At 32.6% G+C, this 12,998-nt stretch overlaps 2 protein-coding genes across 2 annotated transcripts; one reads left to right on the top strand and one right to left on the bottom strand.

Annotated features, from left to right (window-relative positions):
• The first annotated feature begins 2,063 nt into the window (after positions 1–2,063).
• LOC103487117 (protein ANTHESIS POMOTING FACTOR 1) lies at positions 2,064–6,425 on the top strand. Its single transcript, XM_008445339.3, has 10 exons — positions 2,064–2,232; positions 2,490–2,590; positions 3,029–3,138; positions 3,227–3,293; positions 3,776–3,875; positions 5,148–5,264; positions 5,342–5,479; positions 5,594–5,675; positions 5,969–6,018; positions 6,109–6,425. The coding sequence occupies exons 1-10, from the start codon at positions 2,164–2,166 to the stop codon at positions 6,286–6,288; spliced, it is 1,014 nt and encodes a 337-aa protein (XP_008443561.1). The 5' UTR covers positions 2,064–2,163; the 3' UTR covers positions 6,289–6,425.
• Positions 6,426–6,457: 32 nt separating this feature from the next.
• On the bottom strand, positions 6,458–7,306 carry LOC103487118 (oleosin Ara h 10.0102). Its single transcript, XM_008445340.3, has one exon. It carries the CDS (start codon positions 7,224–7,226, stop codon positions 6,696–6,698), a length of 531 nt encoding a protein of 176 aa, XP_008443562.1. The 5' UTR covers positions 7,227–7,306; the 3' UTR covers positions 6,458–6,695.
• Between the last annotated feature and the right edge of the window lie 5,692 nt (positions 7,307–12,998).

Raw genomic sequence — 12,998 nt, 5'->3', positions numbered from 1 at the left:
GAATTAAATACAAATAATTTTTTCATAAAATTTTAATACTATTTTCATATACAACCAAACACGTTTATATTTGATTACCAGACATACATCTTGTTCTCACATATTTATAAAACTTCAACTAAATGATCCTACATAATTTATCAAGTGACTTTATACTTTTATTTTAAATAATTACATGGTGTTTTAAATTAAAGTAATAGTTTGAAGAATCATATCATCTTTATTTTGTTAATATTGTATAATTGTTTTAAATAGATCAATTACTTTTAACACCTTTTAAACTTATTTCTAAAATATCGAGGACTAAAAATGTATATCTAAAAACCATAGACTAAGCCTATTCTTATAAACACGATGACTGCAAAAGTATAATTTTAAAATAAAATGACCAAACACACGTATTCATCAAAACTTGTAAATTAAAAATATAATATTTTCTGCATTTAAATTAAACATACTACCGTACTTCAAAATATGGAATGAATCATATCGAAACTTGACAAAGGCAAATTAGTAGAGATGTGTTGTGAAAGAAGACGTATGAATGAAAATCAATGCAATAACTAATTTATTATATAGGAAAATAAAGAGAAGTATATTTTCTTGCATGTCGTAGTTCTTTTAGTTACCACTTCTATATGAATTTAAAAATTAAGTCATAAATGGAAACCAAAAGCAACATAATTGCAAAGGTTTTTTTTTTAATGACTTCTTTATACGGATAATCTTATTCAAAGGATCACATTGAAAAATTACGCACATTTTTTCAAATTTAAATAAAAAGTTACTATTTACTTGCATCAATACCTTGCGGACCTACTAATTTGACTATAAAAACCGATAATGGACTTGCAACTAAAAACAGTACTCGATGCTTGATGCATGGTGTACAATGTTTGATGGTTGTGGTTGTGCTTTATGATTGATGCTTAACACTCGATGCTCTACATTCTATACTTTATGCCATATACTTGATGTTTGATGCTCCATACTATATGTCCACTTTACAAGCTCATTCGATGCTCAATTTTCAAAACTACGGATATGGGGTTTGGATATATTTCTTCCCATGAATCTATAAAAGAAAAAAAAAAAAGAAAAAACAGTAGATGATGATAAAGTGACAAGAGGGGGAAAGAGAGCAATTGGTTGAAGGATTTGTAAGTGTGAGTAATAAATGAACACCAATGAGAATGGGGCTAAAAGTCAGAGTAACCACTAAGCTAATGATAAATATTAATAATTAAGTAATTTTCTTTATATATATTATATAAAGATGATAAAGTTGAGGGGGCCGTCCCCTGAGCCTATGCCAAATTTGCCGGTACGCACAAGACACAAAGGGATGAGCATTCCCAACACAACGGTCATCTCCATCTCTATCGTCATAAAATTTTCACGTTGGTATTTTCCATGTTTTTCTCACGGTTCTTTGCATATCTTATGAAAAAAATGTGCATCATGATACTCATCACCATAACTACACATGACATAATTAACTCAATACATTGTAAGATGGATAAGTCTATTGTATTTTTCCCATTATTCTTAGAATTAGCTCAGGCATGCAGTTAATCACAAAAAAGTCTAGAAAATTGGTCATTCTTAAGATAACATCCACCCTCAAATACATACATAAAAATTATTCAAAAGACCTTCGCGACCCTATCACAACTACATTGTAAACTTTAAAGTCAAAGTATAGGTGGAAGTTTAATCTCGAAATTCATAGAAACAACATTTAAATTTTGAAACTAAAATAAAATCAAACTCAAATTTTTATTTTGTTTTTTTAAAGATTTCAAATCAAAGCTCTATGGCATTCTTAAATCCACATATTAAACCAACACTAAGAAGTTATTTATTTTTTTAGGAAAACGATAAAAAATAGTATATTTGACAAATTATTTAAAAAATGAAGTGTAATGAAATTTGCCTATTTTTTTATGTAAATAATTTTTCTATTTTTTATATTTTTCTAAAATTACTTTTGCTTTATTTATTTCCTCCCAGGAAAAATTTAATATTTTTATGGAAAATTAATAAATTAAAAAGGGTTTTGGCGTAAAACCCGAACCTGAAGTAGAGTTAAGAGGGGACCCTCATAGACTCTACGAAATCCAATAACTCTAAACTGAAAAGCCAGCATTCCGCCGCGCTAAGATGGCGCTTACCGAGCTCGACGATGCCACGGTGCGCAGTATGTCAATCGGAGCCGTCTTCTCGGACTTCGTGAGTTTCGCTTACTCTCCTATCATCATCGTACTTTTATCTTCTTTCTTCCATTAGATTTTGGTTATCTGAAGATTCCGGCAACGTAATTTAACAAATGGTTGCAAAATTTAACTTTCGTGGCGAATGACTTGTAGTTTCCAGTCTATCCAAGGGCATGCGAAGACTGTTACTACTGAAAATAAGTATAGAGAGGTAGAATTATGGTTTAGGATTTTGTTGTTCTTCATCTAAAAGTTAGTATTGTCTGGTTGCAGGTTGGGAAGATAAATTCTTTGGATTTTCATCGCAAGGAAGATTTGCTGGTAACGGCGAGCGAGGATGATTCCGTCCGGCTCTACGATATTGCGAATGCCAGGTTAATTTTTGTAGGCTCTACGTTATTAAATCTGTTAGTTAATGACTTCACTTTGGCAATTCGATCGTTTATAGGTTGAACCATCGACGTCTGTTATCTCTTTTGACGACACTGTGGTTAAACCTTTGGAAATTTGAGAATTCTCTTGTAATACATGATAGTAGTAGTTTTCACTGTTGATGTGATGCGATGATGGCACCATGAATGTATCAACCTTGTTGAAATATCTAGGTGTGCCAGCTGATGCCATAATCTCCTTAAATTATTGTTTCCATTGTGGTTATATATAATCAACCATTAGGCTCTCTTCATTTCCATCAATGGAAAGTGTTCCTATTTTAAAAAAACAACCAGAAGAATTTTCCATTTGTTCTATTCTATTGTTATGATCCGATGCTTAACGGGATTTAGTTTGATCCAACTGGTTAAAATTTTTAGGTTACTCAAAACCACATTTCATAAAAAGCATGGTGCTGATCGTATATGCTTTACTCACCACCCAAGTTCTGTTATTTGCTCCTCAAGACACAATCTAGATACTACTGGAGGTACGTGAATTCCTCTGGGTGTTCGAAATTTGTACGGCACTTCCTGACTTTGAATACAAACTGCATTTTCTCCTGTTTATGTCTTCAGAGTCATTGCGATACCTTTCAATGTATGACAACCGATGTCTTCGCTACTTCAAAGGACACAAAGACAGGTACAATCTAATGGCTAATTGATAGACGAAGAAAACATATGTACCATATTTAAGAAGTTAATATGCCTAGTTTTGTTTGTAATTACACTCTTTAAGTTTTAGCCTTACTCACTTTTATATAGTTTAGCTTTCTTTTGTGGACTTCATTACTTTTTATGTCCACTTTTCTTTGGTTTTTACCAGAAAATAATGTGCCAAGTTTCTAAAAAATGGTCCAATTCTGAGCCTTTAGCGTTTACCTTACCTGAGATTTCTTAGATTGGATGTGATTTTATTCAGGAAGATGTGCGAAGTGATCTTTTTGAGTTGCATGTCAATATTCACGATCTGTCGCTAGCATGTGATAGACATATTTTAAACTCCCTACTCTGCTTACCCCGAGAACATTTCAATTACTTTTTCTTGACGATCTTTAGGATTCCATTTATGAACTATAAAAAAATGACCCTCCTTTGTTCCACTTTTTACTTTTTGATTTGCAGGGTTGTCTCTCTCTGTATGTCCCCAATCAATGACAGCTTCATGTCAGGTTCTCTCGACCACAGTGTCAGGATATGGGATCTTCGTGTAAATGCTTGTCAGGTTGGTTTCAGATTATCATGTATGATGTATTTACGCTTTTAGTTTTCTTTAGGAAGTTTCTTCTTTGAAGGTGGAACTCTATATACTGCTAGATTATTTCTTATAGCCTAGATAAAAGAAGCATAAATTTATACATATCCCAAACAGCCACAGGAGTCCTGATACCTTAAAAGTGTAATACATACTAGAAGTATACAAATGCACGTTAAAAGAAGAAAATGAGCACACTGTAGTTATAGTTATAGTTGAAATAATTCCATTTGAATGATAAGCCAATAAGGTTAAACGGCTTAAGCCATAAGACTTCCCTTCCTTCTTAAACGGGTGAGTGATCAAAAGAGCTTCAAATAATGAACGTGGATCTCCCGGTAATGCAGTGGACCATTAAAAGCAGCTAATAGATCCTCCAAAAAGATATCGCTCAAGGACGATAAAAGGACAGGTGCTGTAGTGTTTCATTATCCTCTTCCCAAAGGAGGCACTAATTTAGCAAAATAGAGATCCCTTTCCATTATGGGTGTTAATAAAACAATAACTGAAATCCCATGAGATCTTAATCTTCTTAGAGAACTTAGTCCTCTTAGACATTTTCCCTTTCATATATTTAGTATTTAAGGAAAGGACAATAAACGAACAGGTGCTATAGTTTTTCATTATTCTTTTTCCAAAGGTTGCACCAATTCAGAGAAATAGAGATCCCTTTCCATTGTTGGGTGTTGATACAGCAATGACTAAACTCCCACAAGAATTTGATCTTCTTAGATATTTCCCCTTCCAAATATTTACTTATAAAGGAGACACAATAGAATTGCCGCATAGCAGAGAGGTCTAGGAAAAAGCACCTTTGCTTTCTAGTTTTCAAACCCAACAATTGGTTAAGATTGAAACTGGATAGCTGATCTTAGTTAGGCTTATGAAAGGTGAGATTTGTTGGTACTTCGGATAGGACGGGGTTGTTTAAAACAAGGTTGAAATGTAGTGGAGCACATTAATATTTGCCTTATCCCGCAAGTGTTGATTTGACATGTATAAGGGGGAGATACTTGATATCGGGAGCAGCTAGAGAACACTGAATCAGATACGTCCCAGGAATTTTATACTCTACATATTTTACACCCACGCATTATTCTAACGCACGTGAATAGAAAAAAATGGCCCGGGCTGTATTGTGCCTCAACACTTTTGAGACCCAAAATTAAAATTCTTAATGCACATTCGTTGCGATTTCAACTTTCTCACGAATATGATTGTGCTTACTTTCATAGTTTGCAGGGAATTCTTCGCTTACGTGGCAGACCTACTGTCGCTTATGACCAACAAGGCCTTGTGTTTGCTGTGGCAATGGAAGGAGGTGCTATTAAGTTATTTGATTCACGTTCTTACGACAAGGTTCATACTGGAGAAACATTACCTCGTCTTTTGACATCGTTTTTAGCATCTGTTGATCACCATTCGTTCATGTACAGGGACCCTTCGACACCTTCTTAGTTGGTGGAGATATGGCTGAGGTCTTTGACATCAAATTTAGTAACGATGGGAAATCTATGCTCTTGACAACTACAAATAACAATATATATGTTCTTGATGCATATGGAGGAGAGAAGGTTAGTCTGCCTGTTTGGAATTTGAAACTTCTATTTTGCTAGTTTACCGAGGTAAAAGAAACATTCTTTATGTTCTTCTCTGCCCACTGATCGTGGACCCTGTATCTCGTACAGCAATGTGGGTTCAGTTTGGAACCATCGCCCAACACAACCATAGAGGCTACCTTCACCCCAGATGGTCAATACGTCGTTTCAGGTATTAAAAACTTACCTTTCTTTCCCAAATCTCTCAACGGCCAAACTTTTCGCTTCTATCTCACTCGGTTGCTGTACCTTTTGATGATCCCCCACTTTGTTCACAGTTTCTTCTGGCTTAAGCCAGCAAAATCCTATTAGACGTAGTCAAACGACTTTGTTTAAAGTTAAATTATATAGTTACATTCGGGTCGGAATCCCATTACGATCCCCACTTCATTTTTTCGCCCTCTAGTTCTTTTGCCCAGGATAAAAAAATTTCTAGACTAAACAGTGTTTATATTTGTGCTATAGGCTCAGGAGATGGAACCTTGCATGCGTGGAACATTAACAAGCGCGCCGAGGTACTCGTTCATCTCAAATGTTTACCGTCTCTTAGTTTTCATTGTGAAAAGGTGCGCCTCATGTCATACTTCCATGAATTCTAATTGTAGGTTGCAAGCTGGAACAGTCACATAGGCGTTGCCTCGTGCTTGAAATGGGCTCCTCGCAGAGTCATGTTCGTTGCTGCATCCAGCGTTCTTACTTTCTGGATCCCCAACACTGCCAAGTCCACAGGCGAGTCGGGTATGGAATTTGATTCTCATTCTCAAGCCGAACATATTTCTCAATGAAAGTCACGATAACACGCCCTCTCTTTTGAATTTTATCAAACCAAACTCATACACACCTTAGTTTACGTAGGTCAGCTACAGTTTATGTTTGAATAGTTTCTTACGCTAAAATATAATCATCACTAGTTCTATTCCAACTTGGGTTTTTCATGTTAGAGAGGAGAGAGGAGAGAGAAATAGGTCTAACGACCAATGCATGTCTAATAAGTAATAACAAAGTGATTGAAGCAAGCAGTAGTACACTGAAATAGTAGAAATGCAAACCAAAGCCAGCATTCTAGAAGTAGCTCAAAAGTGAACTATCCTAGGATTCCTGAAAAGAAAACACTCAGACACCTACAATTCCGACATTGACATCGCTACAGGATTTAAACATAACTCAGCCATTTCCCTTTATCTTCTTCCATTCACGTCCTCCTCCCTTGATCTTGGGTCCTGCTTTGAATCTCCTGCCCCAGGTCCTTTGTCTTCTGCCCCACATAACCAGCCATATCCTGCATGCGCCTCTTTGCTTGATCAATCTGATCAGGCATAAACCCGGTCGCCCGACGGAGGTAGTTGAAAGCCCATGTGAGCGAAGAGAGAGCTGTCAGCCCAAATGCCCCAGAGGTCAAAAAGGCAAGGACGGCCAGACCAATGGTTAAGATTGCTGGCACTAGAATGGGGCTGAAGATGATGAATACAGGGGTAGACACGGCCAAGCCAAATAGCGTGGCTGCTAGAGTCAAACCGGCGAGTCCAAGCAGTGAGCCACCGAGAGGGACAAGGGTTACGACGGCGAGGATTGTGGAGGCCGAAGGGCCTCCTCGTCCCTTAGCTCCGATGTCGTCGTAGCGGCGTTGAGGGTGGACTTGGAGCTGGTGTGGTTGTGGACGGTCAGCCATTTTGCCTAAAGTGAAAGGAAAAACGGAAAAGGAAAGTTGAAGGAAGAAAGACATATTGGATGGTGTTTATAAATGGAGGTGGGATTGGCAAAATGGTGACACGTAACATGTGAGATGGTGAGTAGGGGCTTTGCATGGGGAACAAGTTTCACTTGGAACCTATAAACGATATATATATTATATATATCAAAAGACATAAAGTTTAGATAGATAAATGGCAACTTTGCGGTGTGCATGAAGGAGAATTGTACAAATCTTTGTACACAATCGTCTGGTTCTTTCTGGTGCAGTAAATTTTATGTCAAGTCAATTTTTATTTAAGAGGGAATGGTTTTGGTTGATATGTTGTAAATTTTAGTTGCGGAGGAAAGTGAAAAAAGGTTATTTAGGGGAGAAATACAAGTTTATGCATCTGCTGCTCACCCTTCGTCCTAAAATGATGTCATTTTTAACACGATAATATATCTCTACTCCAACCTCAACATAGTTCGACTCCTTAAAAAATTCAAGAAAAAAGTTCAAATATTAAAGTCAAGTTTTCTGTAACAGACTATAGTTAAAGAACATATATGGTATTTAAGGACTCATAAGTGTGAATTTACATCTCGATGCCGACAATTTTGTTTCTTAGCTCTAAAAATACCATACTTGTGGGATATAGATAACAAAATAAAAGTCAACTAGAAGTACCATTCATGAGCCTGATTTTGAGAACTCAAAATAGCTATAGCTGATCCTTAAGTTCCAATTTGATGGTATTGAACTCGAGGGTTGAATTAAACTGAGTGAAGTTTTTACATGGTTGATAGTGTAAATTTAGAGGGAAATATGGGAGAGCACCAAGTGTTTTAGTTTTATTGAATTTCTCCCTTTGAAAACACACTATAGTATCCTATTTATTTTAATAAAGTTTAATGAATTAAATGTTATTTTATTCTTAAAGAAATATGCAAGAACCAAGCTTTAAATGACAATTTGAAATAAACAATTACACAAAAGGCAATAGGCTTTAACTTTTCTTAAAAAAATACAATCCAACAACTCTTCCTTCGAACTCCATGTGCAATTGGTTAAAGCTTCAAGACTTAAATTGAGTGCAAACCTTTGACAGAGAAGCTTAGGAAAAATTCGGTTTTAACCAAACAGACTTGGACAGACCTCGTCGATTCATGCAAAGTATAAACTGAACACTTCGGTTTAGTCTTGGTTTTGTCCAAAATTGGATCAAATCTAACCGTGGGCACTCCTATTTTTCATTCAAAATATGAATGAAATCGATGCCACCAAAATGTTCGACGTTTTTTAAAAAAATTAGGGACGGTAAACAAACTTTATTTTTTATGCCAACAAAATCGTGTTTATTCATATAACTCTTAAAATTTATTCACACCGGCTTTTAAAAGTAGTTTCACATATGATCATGCCATTTCTTAACAATCTTTAAATTTTCGAATAGTTTTTTTCTCAAAAGAAAATTAATATATAGTTTAGTTTATGCACTGGCATGCTTCTCAAGGAACCAAATTATATATTCTAATTTTTAGTAATTTTTTCTTAAAATAATGTGTGTTCATATAATTTCGACTATCTCTCTTCTAATTAACAAACAAATAATCAAGAGCAAAAAACTTATCACTAGAGGCAAGTAATGTTCACTATTAAAAATATTTTATATAAAATGTGAAAATGTATGAAAATAAAGTCTATTTTGCTAGCTAATGTCATTTAAGAGAACTTTTTAAATTAAAATTATTTTAAGAAAAACTCTTAATTACGAAAAAGAGGATAGTTGCAAATGTAGCAATTATATTCAAAATAATTAAATATATAACAACATTTTAAAAAAATTACATATATAGCAAAGTCTGTCAAAATTTATCAATGATAGGAGTTTATCACTCATAGACCGTGTAAAAAATGTTAGGTCTATCACTGATAGACTATATAGAAAATGTTAGGTCTATCACTAAAAACCATAAGAGTTTATCGATGATAGAAATCTATCATTGATGGACTTCGTTGTATTTGCAATTTTTTTAAAATATTGCTATATACTTAATAATTATTCTAAAAATTACTGCATATTATAATTAAAAAAAACCATAATATCTCCAAGTAGACCTCTATTTGGGCCGTAAAAATTGGACCAAAAAAACGGGCTAAAGTGTAGTACCTCGGCCCACATTGTTATTTTGAATGTTCCAATTGTCAACTCCTTCAAATTCATTTATAGAACATCCCAATTTAATATATATGTATATACAAATTAAAACATTAATTGTACATATATTTATTAGAACTTGATCAAAACATTGTTTACCAATAATCATTATGATATAAATTTATTTTTAATTATTGAAAACTTGATAAGATATTGATTCTAATAAGCTTATACTTTGAAATAAATATAAAGCCTTCTATTTGTCAATCTCACTATTTAGGAATAGTTCCTCCTCCATAATTTATTGTACAAAAATTATTTTGATACAACCTTACTATATCTGTACATATCCAACCATTTTCTACGAAAAATCATTCTCATCGGTGACATGAAATGTCTGACCTATAAATTATTAAAAATAAACCTAAATTGGGATCCAAATTTTTTTATTTCTTAAACAATAAAGTTCACCCAATGATGGTCTCATTTAACTAATTCTCCCGTCTTCTTAACGGCTACAATCAAAATTCAAAATAGTTAGTTAAAGAAAAAAAAAAAAAACACTCAACCAACTTTTTCAAACCAAAAGCTAGAAGACCATTTTTTCAATGAAGTAAATAGTTTTGATTTGGACCATTCATACACATCAAATTAATATATATTATTCTTCTCATGATAGGATTCCAAGTATTTGATCATTTTAAGTAATTCGTTTTTGTTAAGAAAAGACCCCCAAAAATTATGCTCTACCACACACTTTGAGAGTATCTAACTTTTAATTATTTCTTCAAGTAGATTCTTATAAAATTATATATAATTTCACCATCTTCTCATTTAGTCAACCTCAAGTTCTTTAAACCACTATAATCTTAAATTCAAAATATTCCATTAAAGACTTCATCTTTCCTCCTTTTATTTCGTTGGTAAAAAAAATAAAGAACTTAGACTTTTCCCCAAACACACAAGTTTTCTAAAAAAATGGTATCAAATCAAATCAAATAGTAATTATTAATGGTAAATGGTTGGATTCATTAAAACCAACCAAAAGTTGAGGTTTAGCATAATTTTCGGAGGTCATTTTTTTTCCCAATTCTTTTACTAAAGAATGATTAAGAAAGCACAATAAAAAAAATAAAAAAAAATTCTATAGTAACTGAGAACTTTATATTTGCTATCACCTCATTTAATCAAAACTCAAATCACTTAACCGACCAAATTTTGATTTTGGAATATTTCTGAAAACTTGAATATTTTTCTAAGAGTGAAAAGACTAGCATATGTGAATGGGAAAAAAAATAAAATAATAAAGAAAATAACCTTAACAATTTCAAATATGGCTTCGTAAACTTGGCTGGTGTCCCCAAATGTGTTTTTGTAAATTAGGAAGGCTAAATCCTTACATAATTAATTTTGATGACATTCTTCATGCTTGGAACAAAGTTATTGTAAATTTGAAAATATGAAAACTAAATTATTTTGTGATAAAGTTTTAAAATTAAGTTGTTTAAGATTCGAAAATAGTGTCATGAAGTGTTAAACAACCAAATACTTTATTAAACAAACAATTATATCACTAAATGTAAAGGAAGAGACTAGATGTGACAAAGTCGGGGTAGGGAAATAACTTATTCCTCTCTGTGAAAAAGGTCAAGTGAGTTTGTTTATCCATCTCGACTCTAACCCTAAATTGAAAATTGTATGGGGTTAGACGTCATACAAACATAGATCATCATCAAACCCAAAACGTCATTCATCTTTATTATTAATTTTGGAGGTAAATTATTCTTCAGATATACTAGATATTTCGATTAATTTAAACCCAATGAACTAAAGTTGAGTTCGAGCAATTTTTCCTTTGTGGAGAAAGAATGAAATTAATTAAAATTATCTAACACTTAAAATTTAATAATAAAAATAAGATAGTATTAAATTGAACCCTCGAACTTATATTATGGTAGAAATCATACAAATTATAATAATTTTTTAAAAAAACTTTTAAAGGTTAGTTTTCAAAATTGAAAAATTAAAAATATAAATGCAAGTTATGGTTTTGATGGTTTTGCAAATTAATTACAAAGAGAAAGACAGACATATAAGGTTGAGAAGACGTCAAAATTATGTTGAAATTAAGGGTCGCATGTGGGAAGCCCACTATGAACCATGAAGGATTGGGGGATTCCTCCACATCTCATCAATCAAATCAAACCCTAATTACAATCTCAATTTTGTCGTTCCTTCTTATCATTTCATTATATCTTATCCAACATTATTATTATTCTCCCTACCTTCAAGTTTTTGAATGTCCATTTTATCATCTCTTCTAAGAATGGTCATACCCGAAAGTACTTTTTTTATCAGTAAATACTTCTGAGGATGTCATATTGAAAAAGAAGAAGAAAGAAACTCTAAACTTAATTGAAAAATCAAGTAAGACAAAAAGAAAATTATTGCAATTGTCAATAATAAAACTATTAAAATTATTTAAAAAAAATATAACAAAAATTTGAAAACCTAATCTACAATAGAAACTATGATTTTGACCTATTTGAAAACATAAACTCAAACTCTATATTTGAGGGATAACAAAGTATAAAAGAAAAGGAAGAATTAGTTGGTTTTTGAGGAGAGTATATGGGTGGGAAGGGGGAAGGGGGAAGGGGGGAAGGGGGGAAGGGTGGTTGGGAAAGGGCACGTCTTGGTGTCGTAGCCGTAAGACAAATAGTTAACAATAGGGAATGCTCATAGGGTTCGGTGTACCCTTTTTCTAGGGCGCTTCTTCTGGGTCCCTCCCCCTCCCCCCCTCCTTTCTCACACACACATAATATATACTTTAATTTGTTGTCTTGCGTGTTGCCTCTCTTGTTTGTCGGGTTTTTTTCTTTTAGTTTTTGTTACCCAAATTGAAAAAAGTTAGGTATATTATTATGTATTCCATGTTAGAAAGAAAAAATAGGATGTACCAACATGAATAAAATATTTATACTTTCTAAAAAAAATTAAATGAATGAATTTTTATTGTTATTATCTTTTATGAAACGTAAATGTTTTATTTTATTATTATTTTTTTTAAAATTCGTACTTAGGTTTTAAAATTCCAATTAAGATTAGAGAGCTTTTAGTGGAATAATCTCCATTTAAATGATGAGCAATTATTTTTTTTTATGAAAAGTTGTATGTGACAAAGTGAAACTATGCATTTAAATTGAGTCAAATTTTATTATCTAAATTGTTAGATTTTGATATTTTGTAAATATTTTTAATATTTTTGTTATTTATTTATTTATTTTGTATGAATAATTAGATTGTGTTTTAGCAATATGCTTTCAATTGGTAGAGATGTTAATATCATTTCATTTAAATGCATATTCTCATCTTAAATTTTGTAAATTTGAATATTCAATTCTCGATTTTTTTTTAAAAATAATATAAATAGTTTTTAAAATGATGGAAATTAATTTTAAATTAAGATTCTAAAAGTAAAGAGCAAAATATAGTTACAATAATCTTTAGTGTTTTGGTTGAACCATCTCATATTGATTATTTAATGTCTAAATTATAAGAAATTTGAATTATAACTGTGTGGCTTAATTTGTCCAACCACTTAACATAATAAACTACAAACCTATATAAGATGAACTCAAAGCACCTCACATGTGATATTGTCA

The sequence above is a fragment of the Cucumis melo genome, chromosome 4, assembly GCF_025177605.1.
Source record: "Cucumis melo cultivar AY chromosome 4, USDA_Cmelo_AY_1.0, whole genome shotgun sequence".
Lineage (NCBI taxonomy): Eukaryota > Viridiplantae > Streptophyta > Magnoliopsida > Cucurbitales > Cucurbitaceae > Cucumis > Cucumis melo.
Note: the sequence above shows the minus strand (reverse complement) of the source record. Positions and strands in the feature narration are given on the sequence as shown.